Below are 12,644 nucleotides of genomic sequence, written 5' to 3' on the forward strand. Positions count from 1 at the left end.
TTGTTTTAAGTACGTTAAGTTAAAACACTTACCTGAGTTTCATACAAGTGGGCAATGTGAAATTGAACTGCAAAGATAATGGAAGATAGAAATCAATACACAAGTGTTAGGGGTAAATTAAGTAAGAATGTAAAATGTAACCACGGTCTATAGACTTAATAATGGAGTATAACTTTTATTTTTAATAAAATAGAATATACAAGTACATACAAACATAATAAACCACATGTATTCATTGTTGTCGTCTGTCAAATTTTGTCAATGTAATTATTAAAATATTGAAATATATAGCGAGTATTATTTTTAATTTTTCAATTACAGTTTATATTCAGTATTATTTTGTATTAGTTTCAGTGAGTATACTTCTTAGAAAGTTCAAAATGGCCACATTAAATAAATAAAGAAAACTTCTTATAATCTATACGTTTCAAAACATGGTATTTAAAAACTGAGTTGTAGGTGAAAAAATATAGTCACTATTTGTAAAAAACGTATTAAAACAGAAAAAGCCTGTAGTATTTTTCTTATTTTATATCAGCAACATTTATAAAGAAGTCATAGACCCAGGCTCACACTGGTAATAACACAGAGAATGAAATTAGTTGTTGCATTTCTCTATCAGTTCTTCAGAATTCTTTTTTTTTTTAAGTCAAACCACTTGCAAGGCAAGAATAATAGTCGCAAGATTAACAAGTATGTCTTGAAAACCAAATAAAAATATGTAAGCTTTTACTTTCAGCTCTTCTTAGTGCATCACTAGAGTATGAACGATCCAACGAAAGCAATAATGAATCAGGAATCAAAACTGGATTCTAGCTACTTATATACTCATTTTCATTCTTTAATGACAATGGTCTATCTGAATTTCATAGCTGGATTTCAAGGAGTCTGGAAGCCTTTCAAAATTATATACAGAATATGTATGTGGTTCTTTAAAAACAAGGTCCACAGCTATCATCAATTTCTTATTGGAGAGTGCACCATGAACTGATTCCTGTAACTGTAAGATTCACCTGGAAGGCTTGTGAAAAATAGAGATTCCCAAGACTATAATTCAGTGGGCCTGGGCAAGGCCTGGAAAGCTGCCTTTTTATTCAGTTCTGCAAGGGCTTCTGATACCTAGTCCCTCAACCATCTATGACTTGGAAACGGCTGATCTAAAAAACCCGAAGATCAAAACAAATAAAACATATCATGAACTTTAAAAATAATACCACTTTTGGGTCAAAAGTAAAGAACTACACAACTCCACAAACAATAATTAAATAATAATTAAATATCACATGTTAACTAATCAGAGATGAGGCTAAATAAAAGATGAAAATCAGTTTTGTGAAAAGCATACAAAAATAATAAAGAAAAGTTCACATATGTAAATATCTTATTCCCCCCACTCCCCTTTTCCAATAAAGCTCTCCTTGAGTTCCAGTCCACATCTCACCTGACTGTATCATTGGAGGGAGAGGGGGTAACAGGTTAAGGGAATGCGGAAGAGATGAAAAACCTATGCCCACTCCCCCCAATCTTCTTACTCCTCTAATAGAGGTAACAAGGAAGAAAAGATCAGGAGCCAGCTGGCACACATACTACCATCCCAAACTTCCACCAGGCTCACCCCTAGGCCTTATGTCAAGGGCTTCCCTCTATCCCATGAGTTACTAAATCCAGTGTCATCTTTTGTAGTGTGAACACCACCATGTATTTAAGTTCTTAAAAGCCTTCTTCAAAGTAGAGCACAAGCACAGACCTAAGAAAAAGCTCCACTTGGCAAGTCTCAATTAGCGGTAGAAATTTTGAACAAATATTACCATAAAGGTTTCTGAAATTAAACTTTACTCAGAAATTAATAATTATTTTTAGAATTAACAGAATTTTTTAAATCTCAAAGAAACAATTTTATCCCAAGGGGCAATCATATAATGAAAAGTCTCACATCATTACAATTCTACTTTTCAAAACACTAACTGTAGTTAACCTCTCAAATACCTCTAGAAACAAGTGTATCTACTTATTTTTTAATTGCATAAATGAATTGTGCCATAAAATACAAATCTCTCATACAGACTTTTTAAAAAGCTCACTTTACTTTCTATTATCTTCTGGTCTTTGCCGTATCACAAGGAAACATGAAGAGTTCAAGGTATGTGGCATATACAATAGGTAAAGACATAAAAAAATGCAGAGAAATAAGTTTTACAAAGACGAAGAGCCTGGTGTTGAAACAGTAATAACGTCTGGCTCAAGGCAGGTAGCCTACACTGCTCTGTGAGACCTCAGCCACTATTGCAGTTATCAAGTAATCATGAAGACTGTCTACAATAATCTACCGAAATCAACTCAACTATAATGGCTCTAAATAAAGCACCTGCCCCTCCATTAGAATGACCAACCTTTTAGCACTCAGAGTCCTGAATCCAGGGAAACTCCTGAGCAAAGAGCATGCTGGTCCCCTCCCACCTACTTCCCTTTTCAATAACCAACAGACAGAGGCACAGTAAACTCAAAGATGTATTCATGATGGTTCGAACTGTCCTCTGCAAATGTGACAGGAAAGTTCTCTGTCCTGTGATATTCACTCTACATAGGTGTCCTCCACTCAGGAACAATGATCTATAAGTGAAATTTTACCTCAACGGAGTAGAATAAAATGAGGATTTACCAAAATATTTAGTTTCACATTTATGAGATAGGCCTCAAAAGTTATTTAAACTGACAAGTAGTTATGAAACATGGCTTTAAGGCACTATATATAAAAAATTAAATGAAAATCGGCTGTTTTCTTATTTCCATAAATTAGATGATTTATATAACCTGGGTATATATTTATAGAAAAAAGTATAAATTAACACCTTATAAATTAATATACCTATGAGTTTAAATTCTTTTTCTAATCTAACTCCATCTTAGAAACTAAAATATTGCTGTGATTGTTACCTTCCCATAATTTATTCTAGTACACTGATCAGTACAAAATCCTAAGTTTCATTTAAAGAAATTAGAAATGTTTCCACAAAAAATTGCCTCTTAGAGAAGTATGAGATAATTGGTCTGGTTTAGAGTATGACTTAATCCTTCTTAAGCATTTTTAACACTGATACTATTTTTTACTTAACACCTTTCTATATAGTTAAAAAACAGTCACTTATAGCAAAATACGGACTGACTTTCCAAAACCTAGAGTCCTTTAACTGATCTTAAATTTTCATTAAGACTGATTGAATTTTTATATGTTCTAATTAAAATTTTTATTTTTCAAATAAGAAAGTTTTAAAGAAAGCCAGCTTGAATCCAAATGAATATTCTTAAAACTTTTATTGGCTACTTTACAGTACACTAAATAAACATGACAATATATACTTATTGATAAACACATCGTAATCAACCCAATCTGCTTTTGGAAGGAAATCTACATAGAAGCAGAAAATAACTGAAGAACATGCTTCACACATAAATTCTTTTTGAATTAATTGAAAAATGTCATCTGCAACTTTATATATGATGTGTAAAAATATAATAAAAAGTCCAAGTATAACATCATAATTACTAGTAATTTGGGAATCACTGAGCTACCACATGTGAATCTTTGTATACTCATTTTTCTTAAAAAAGTAGCAAACCCTGTCATTAATCCCCCATATCATCTATAATATAATTAATACACAAATAACCAATTTTGCTTATTGGTACAGGTAATTTACATTCAGCCCCTCAGTTTACTGGTGTATCTATTTTAGACACAGGCTGTTCACAATAACTGGTCTGACATGTTCTATTTGTACAAGTAGCCATGGCAACAATACAGTTAGCTTCAACAATTATAGAAGAAAAAAACTCGCACAGGATTTATCACTATCATCATTATTATTACTACCACTACTATTTGCCATGAAGTGATTTGAATATATGTAGAAAACTATGGCAATTAATACTTACTTTCAGCATTCGACAAAGTGCAGGGATTACAGTCAACCAAAGCTAACTGCAAATGCTGTAAGAAGAGAGTGAAAAAATAAATGCACTAAATTCAGTCACATATGTCTTAAAATAATTTTCAGGTATGTAAGGTCTAACATAATAACAGAACTATACTAAGTAAATAAACCATATTAGACAACCATTTACAATTACTTTGAACATTTACTGATGGCAACAGACAAGTTGCAGAGAATGGAGAACCTGGGAAAGAATTAACTTTATCAAATTACCCTATGCATATTTTTGTTTATACGAAAAAAGCTTTGGAATTTTGAGTCTTCAAATAAATAAAAAGTATCCTCTATAATAATAAAAGCATAATATGCTAATTAGACTGGATGGCCGAATGACCTTCTGGACGACATTCCGGACGACCTTCTGGACAAAGCCAGGGCTGCGAGGGCTGAGGCAAGCCGCCGCGGCAGCAAGAGCCAAGACAAGCTGCCACGGCTGCGGGGGCCGAGCCTCTAGTCCTATATAATAAAAAGGTAATATGCAAATTGACCATCAAGCCCTTGCACAAGATGGCTGGCAGGGGAGGGCAATTGTGGGTGATCAGGCCAGCAGGGGAGGGCAGTTGGGGGCGACCAGGCCTACAGAGGAGGGCAGTTGGGGGCGACCGGGCCAGCAGGGGAAGGCAGCTGGGGGCAACCGGGCTGGCAGGGGAGGGCAATTGGGAGGGACCAGGCTGGCAGGGGAGGGCAGTTGGGGGCAACCAGGCCGGCAAGGGAGCGCAGTTGGGGGCGACCAGACCTGCAGAGGAGGGCAGTTGGGGGCAATCGGGCCGGCAGGGGAATGGTTAAGAGGTGATCAGGCAGGCGAGCGTTTGGGAGCCAGCAGTCCTGGATTGTGAGAGGGATGTCCGACTGCTGGTTTAGGCCCGATCCCCCAAGGGCTCCCAGAATGGAGAGGGTGCAGGCTGGGCTGAGGAACACCACCCCACCCCCCCGTGCATAAATTTGCACCAGTCCTCTAGTATATATAATAAAAGGGTAATATGCAAATTGAACCTAATGGCGGAACAACCAGGAATGACTGGTCGCTATGACACACACTGACCACCAGAGGGGCAGGCACTCAAGGAGCTGCCCCCTGGTGGTCAGTGCGCTTCCACAGGGGGAGTGCCGCTCAGCCAGAAGCAGGCTCATGGCTGGCCAGTACAGCGGCAGTGGTGGGAGCCTTGCAGGGAGCAGGCCTAAGCCATTAGTCAGACATTCCCCAAAGGCTCCTGGGCTGCCAGAGGGATGTCGTGACTGGCAGCTTAGACCCGATCCCCCAGGGAGCGGACCTAAGCCGGCAGGTGGACATCCCCCGAGAGCTCCCGGGCTGCCAGAGGGATGTCTGACTGCCAGCTTAGGTCCAATCCCCCAGGGAGCGGACCTAAGCCGTCAGTCGGACATCCCCTGAGAGGTCCCAGACTGCAAGAGGGCTCAGGCCAGGCTGAGAGACCCTCCCTGAGTGCACGAATTTTCTGGCACCAGTGCTCTAGTTAGTTATAAAATAGTTTAAACAGAACACATCACTATTTTTAAAACTGAAAGTAAAGGTCAATGGCATTAATGTCAGAACATCACTGCTTATCTCAAAATGAGATGTGAACATTAGAAACAAAAAAATTACTATGAGAATTATCATAAAGGGTGAAACTATCTGCCCTTACTGATTCTTCAATAATCATTATACTTAGTGCCTTTGAAACACTACAAAGAATGCACAGGCTATAAATAGCCTGTGTTCAAGTTCATTTATGACATATAATTACCCTTTTGGAATGTGCTATCATATGTGTAATAGTTATAACATCCACTTATAATGTCATATAAGCGTGCCCAAAAAATATATGTTAAATTCAGTGTATAACACTAAGTTTTAAGAACATGAATCATAATAAAAAACACTGGGTGACATCTAGTTTGTCAACATTAAGCCTGGCATGTAAACTAAACAAGTACTAGAATTGGTATGAAATCTTTAAGATAAAAAAATTAAACATCTTTTAACTTCTAAAAATATTTTCACAAATATATATTCAAATTTTTAGCATTTAAAGAAATCAACAGCCAACATACTTTTAAAAAATTGACCACAATAAGCTCATTCCCATCTATTGCTGGGAAAATTGAAATGTATAATGATGATTTCTAGATGTAAGCTCATCTTTCTTTATCAAGAGAAATAATCATCAGCAAGTTTTCAGTGCTATTTTTCAACACAGAATCAACAAACAGCACTTAGTCAACTAGACCCCTCAGTTAACAAAAAATAAACAAATATCAGCTATTCAGTATTACAAGGAAAGAAAGATTAGAAGGCATCATTTGGTATGAACATAGTAATCACATTAATTCACAAATGTCTGTTATGTGCATGCATAATTAGGCTAGCCTACATTTACAGTACTCTTACTATTTAAGGGTTGTATCATTTTGAATGGGCAAACTACAAACAAAATGACTATGACCCCTAAATATTGAATATGTAATCAATAAATATTTATCAAGACCTATAATGCCCTTAGAACAATGCAGAAACTAGGGATACAATGATCAACAAAAGTAAAAAATTATTTGCCATGGTTAACAGAATGAGAGAATAAAACATCCAACACCTGAGCACCCTGAGAACTGCTTTGATTTTCCCTTGGCCTACTAAGCAGATTGTATGTCCTCAAACATCCCTTGGGTGTGCTACCATGGCAATATAAAACAGACTTTTAAAGAGTGAGTACTATGAAAGCAAAGCATGCTTTATAACCAACTGCTCTCCTCTAGACGAAAAGAGCAGCACAGCAGCCACACTTTTAGATTGTACTGCATTTCTAAATCTAATCTATCCTGCCAGCACAAATTAATATTTAGATAACACAGACCTCCTAACTGAGCCATCAAAGAACATAAACTGACCTGCAAAGAAACAGCCTTCAAGATGGCAGTATTTTAGTTTTATTATTACACTGAAATCCCACAAAGAACAGAGAGATGCATAATTCAAATTGCCCAGCCTACATTTCATCTATCAATATTCAATGAAACCAGGCAGAAATGGTTCTTAGCCATGTTTTATATAATCCTTAATCAATCTTAAAAGCAGCAATGAAGTCACTGAAGCGCCATCTGAAACCCACAATATCATGAAACACTAAACATTTCCAAATAGCAACAATATAGAAAAATTACCGGGCAAGAGTACATATTCAAAAACATGCATGTGAGAAAGAAAACACTTAAAGAATTACAAAGTTGAAGAAACTAAGCAGCCACACTAAACCACATAAAGAAAAACACCGATACACCTTTCAGTAAACTAAAGGGAGATGAGGAACTGGGCATGACATGGCCTCACAGTTTCACTTCCAGTATCTAAACCAGATGCAAAATAGATATACCTATTAACATATAAATCAGCAAAAATGACTACCTATTACGATAATCGACACTCAAGCCTAAAAATGTCATGGTAAAATATCCAGCACCCAACAGAAGCAGCTAGAAAGTACACGACGGGGCAAAAGTAGAATTACAGTTGTGAGTACACGAAGTTTATACTTGTATTTATTAAGTATTGTATTATTTCCCATAGAACAAACTATAAACCTACTTTTGTGATACCTGTATATGCACCTCATACCGAAATACTGTGGCACTGAAACTGATTACTGCTGTGTGAAAGTTATCATGCAGTCGAGGCTTTTGCAGTTCAGACTATATACAAACCTCAAGGCAGAAAGCATTCTACAGAAAATTAATTTCCAAGCCAAGAAGATTTACCTGAGACTTTTTATTAATGCTGCAGTTATTTTCTTTTTATAGAGCACTTCTGGTCCAATTTAACACAAGGTTCTATTCATTACAATTTCTGTTGACATCTTTATTAGCAAAGTCACCTTTTGTTTTAAAAGCTTTTGACTTGCTCAGTATTTCATAATAACTTTATAGTACTTTGTTTTATATAAACTGAGGAAGTTGATTTCTATCTGGAGGAAGGATATCTATATTCATGTAATTAACACATAAAACTACAGTTTCAAGACTTTATTTTCCTTTAAATTGTTTTACTTCTAGCTGTATAGTCTGTGATTATCTCATGAATCTTTTCACCTGTAGAACCCTTCCCCTGTATTCCCAATCCTACAGACAAGCAGTGAGATAGCTTTTCGTAACTGACAAAGTATGTATCAATGTATAAATAATTAATTTGGAGCTGTTTGGATTCCAGATCTAATCTTGGATGTTCTGACTCAGTGGGTTGAGGGTGACACCCTGTGAACCACATAAAAGCTTCTAACAAATTATTCCAATGCCCAGTCAGGGTTAAATGCCACTATCTTAAAGTTTTTAAATCATGTGCTTGCCCCCAAAAAACCTTACTTCAGAGTACCTAGCAAGCTGTGATACCACTGTCTCCACTCATTCAATTATGGCAGACACAGCCTTTTGGGAATAAAAGGTTGGCCATCAGATTTTACTCGATAAGCCAGGCACTCTGCTATGGCTATGCATAAGTAACTAAACACAAGGCACACTGAAACTGATACTGTAACAGAAGTTTAGCAGACAATTCCATAATGTAATCCAAAAGATACAGATGAGAGAAGAAAGAAAAGAGGTACTTCTGGCTGAGGAAACAGTTCGTTTTTATTCAGCTCCAACGAAACAGGCTTTTGTGGGCCATTTAAGTAAGAGAAGGGAAGGTGTGTCAGGTACTCTTTCAAGTCAAATGTAAATTATTTTTCTTAATCATTGTTACAGATCGCCACAGTTCTAATAAAGGTGGTAATCATACTGAGATATATAAATGCACTAAATCAACACATTGTACACCTTAATCTTATACAATGTTATGTGTCAACTTTATGTCAATAAGAAATTTTTAAAAGACTAGAATTTTCAAAATACCAGCTCGACATGAAATCTATCATGAAAGAAATAGGACAGAAGCAGGTATCTATATCTATATATATAAAAGTCTAAGCGGCCATTATGACCAGCCAGTAGCTATGACACGCACTAACCACCAGGGGGAAGATGCTCAATGCAGGAGCTGCCCCTGGTGGTCAGTGTGCTCCCACAGTCAACCTCTGGTGGCTGGCCAACCTCCTGCGGTCCTGCCGGCCAGCCTGATCGGGACTGGGCAAGACGGCCCCAATTGGCCAGGAGAGACCCCACCCGTGCACCCCACCTGTGCCCCGGACCTCTAGTGGAATAATAATAGCAAATTTCATTATCTTCAGACAACTAAACTAATAAAAATATGCTGTTAAAGCTTTAACCAAGAAATATTACAGATATTTTGGAAATGTAAGGCATGGTTAAAATTAATTTAATAACTAATATCAAATTCTCAGTAAGTTTTGTATAATACAGTTCACAGTATCCTAATTAAATGAAACAAAGAACTTCTGCATTCTACAGTAAATAAAAGACAGGAGGCATTTCACAGATTCAAAAGTGTTTTCTAAGAGGAAGTACCGTTTTGCCTTATTATCTTAGCATAATAAAAGGGTAATATGATAATTAGACTGGACAGACATCATTCCGGACATCATTCCGGATGAAGCCAGGGCCCTGGTGCCTGCGGGTGGCAGGACAGAAGCCAGCCTGGGTCCCGGGTGCCAGAGGGAAGCCGATGCCAGCAGCTGGAGGAAGGAAGGCCTACTCTTGCACGAATTTCATGCATCAGGCCTCTAGTCTTAACATAAAAAAAAAAAAAAAAAAAAAAATCACAATAAAATTCCTGAATCTGTATTGGGTATAAGATCAAACAATACACCTGGAAATGAAGTAGTTCCTGGAGAAGAGTAAGGTAGACAGAAAGAATGTGGAAATGCTTTTTCACTAAGAAGTTTCATGACATGTGTAACAGTAAAGGGGAGACAAGCTGGAATGAATGGTGCTGTCAGTTTGTAAAGAAAAAACAGCTGTTAAAAGAGATGATAAATAAAAGTAGCCCCTTTTTCCGCCACCAGCACCCCTCGCCCCCGCATATTTCCAGCCCATCCTCTAAGAGCCATTTTATAGTCTCTTCCATTTATCTATTCATTCAAGAAACACTAAGAACCTGGTAAAATGCCAGGCTAACACACATCTCATTTGAGTTCAACTTATTTCCTTAGGATTTTCTCTATAATTCTTCCCTTCTTACCCCTTTCATAGTAACCCCTTCAATCACCACATCATCTTCAAATACCAAATTATAAGGGAACTTATACTGGTATCCCCATCAACTTTCCACAGGTTCCCTTTAAAAAGCCACCTTTTTACCTTTAAAAATCCAGAAAAGTTCTAATGTTGACACATTTCAGGGAAACTTAAATATGTAAATATTAAGGAGAATTTCTACATGATCTTCCATTAAATTAAATAATATGGATTTCGTACATGTTATTTTGCATTTCTTAGCTTCACAGGAAGAAAATAATTTTAAGCCTGCCAGGCTGTGAAAATTAGAGGCATTATGCATTATATAATACTATTTGTCAAAATTAGTATACTTTTATTGAAGTAATAATAGTACACTGGCTCAAATACATAATGAATGTAAGTAATTATCATTACTATCATTAAAAAGTAATGAAATAAAATATGGATTATATGGTACTAAACAGGCAACCAAACCCACTTGGGGGGATATCACCTGAAACAGAGAAGAAAAAGAACAAAATATCATGTAGAAATAAATGTCACCCGAAATGGACTCTGATTCAGATAGTATAAAACTAATTAAATTAAGAATTGGTACCTCCACCACTCACTAAACAAGTGAAATCTTTACTGGCCAATATAATGGAAAAACAACACCATACAATTAAAAAGTTAGCTGGGCACTAACTTCACATTTCTGAGGATGGGATGAGTGACAAAAATACAAGTATTAAATTCTAAGACAAGAAAATGGATTTTGCAAACAATATCTCTCCTGGCCCCAAATGAGAGGAATTTGTGGGGTGGGTACAGTTATTCCAGTTCTACAGACACAAGGAGGGTCAGAAGAGTTAAGCACCCTGCCCAAGGTCACACAATTAGTGATGTGGCAGGGTCAAATTTTAAAACAAAATTTGCTTGCTCTGAAAGCTGTTTACATGGTACCAAAAACAGAACGAATCTGTTTCAGAAATACATTTTAGGAGAAAAGTTATTACGAGAGATAGAAATAAAACAGGAGGCCCTGGAATGCATTTCATGTGTGGGTGAAATGAAGGAATCTATTATGAAAATAAACTGTACTTGATTTAAATATTTTACCATCTAAAACATACTGTATATGCAATATCCCTCCTTCAGGCACAGGGAAAAGAAATGAGGTAGAGAAGACCTACTTTGTAATGCACAACTTGTTCACACCGTCCCCACACCAAAATACTCCTTTTACCCACCCTTTACTCCTCCATTAGATAGGAACAGTGTATTTAGGAATTGAGAGAGCTGCTCAAACACTGGGTATAACTGATCGAAGAGTAACCATCTATACTAATAAAAGAGAAATATGTAAATTGACCATCACTTCACGACGCCCGCCAGCCAATCAGGAACGAGTATGCAAATTAGCGGGACAAAGATGGCAGCCGCCACAGAGCCAGCCAGAGCGAGCAGGAGGCTTAAGGAAGTCAACCTTCCCGCCCACCCGGGCTGGCCACTGAGGAAGGGGCTTATGGGCGGCAGCCACAGAGCCGGCCTGGGCGGGTGCTGAAGGAGGAACCTGTGGGCGGCTCCCCTGGGTGCACGGGAGGCTTGGGTCGCTGTCGCCCGGTCCGGCCACTGAGGGAGGGGCCTGCAAACAGCCCTCAGCCCCTTACCCAGGCTGGCCACGCCCCTATGGGGTGAGGGTCCCCACTGGGGGGGGGCGTGACCAGCCTGCAAACAGCCCTCAGCCCCTCACCCAGGCTGGCCAGGCACACCAGCAGGGACCACCACCCTGAAGCGGGTGTGGCCAGCCTGAAAACAGCCCTCAGCCCCTCACCCAGGCTGGCCACACAACCCCAGTGGGAACCCTCACCCCATGGGGGCATGGCTGGCCTGCAAACTGCCCCAGCCCCTCGCCCAGGCTGGCACCGATCCCAGAGGGGACCACCACCCCAATGGGGGAGTGGCTGGCCTGCAAACCACCACAGGCCCTTCGCCAAGGCCGCCCTGCCCCCCAAGGGAACCCCCACCCTGATCCGGGACATCCTTCAGGCCTCTATCTATACTAATAAAAGGGTAATATGCTAATTTGACTGAGAGACCTTCCAGGAGACCTTCTGGACATTCTTTTGCACAAAGCCATGGTGGCAGGGCTGAGGTAGAGGCAGTTAGGGGCCAAGAGGGAAGGGCAGTTGTTGTTGATCAGGCCAGAATGGGACAGCAGTTGTGGGTGATCAGGCCAGTGGGGGGGGGGGGGGGGGGCATTAGGGGGTGAGCACGCCAGCAGGGGAGGCCAGTTGGGGGTGAGCAGGCTGTCAGTAGGGGTCAGTTGGGGGCAATCAGGCGGGGGGGGGGGGGGTTGGGGTGAGCAGGCCGGCAGTAGGCAGCAGTTGGGGGCGATCAGGCTGGCAGGGGGCAGTTGCGGGTGAGCAGGCCAGCAGGCAGAGTGGTTAGGGCAATGAGGCAGGCAGGCAGGTGATCGGTTAGGAGCCAGCAGTCCTGGATTGCCTGTGGCATTGGGCCAAAACTGGCAGTTGGACATCCCTCAAG

At 39.3% G+C, this 12,644-nt stretch overlaps 1 protein-coding gene across 5 annotated transcripts in view; it reads right to left on the minus strand.

The window, feature by feature from the left end:
• The window catches only part of KDM6A (lysine demethylase 6A), a 156,289-nt gene that overhangs the window by 60,509 nt on the left and 83,136 nt on the right, over positions 1-12,644 (minus strand). For all 5 annotated transcript variants that reach the window (XM_079764909.1, XM_079764907.1, XM_079764910.1 and 2 more), the window contains exons 7-8: positions 3,934-3,988; positions 33-67 (exon numbers count right to left, since the gene is read on the minus strand). In XM_079764909.1, coding sequence (XP_079621035.1) covers positions 33-67; positions 3,934-3,988 — 90 coding nt within the window. The remainder of the gene's footprint in view (positions 1-32; positions 68-3,933; positions 3,989-12,644) is intronic.

This window comes from Cnephaeus nilssonii (genome assembly GCF_951640355.1).
Source record: "Cnephaeus nilssonii genome assembly, chromosome: X".
NCBI lineage: Eukaryota > Metazoa > Chordata > Mammalia > Chiroptera > Vespertilionidae > Cnephaeus > Cnephaeus nilssonii.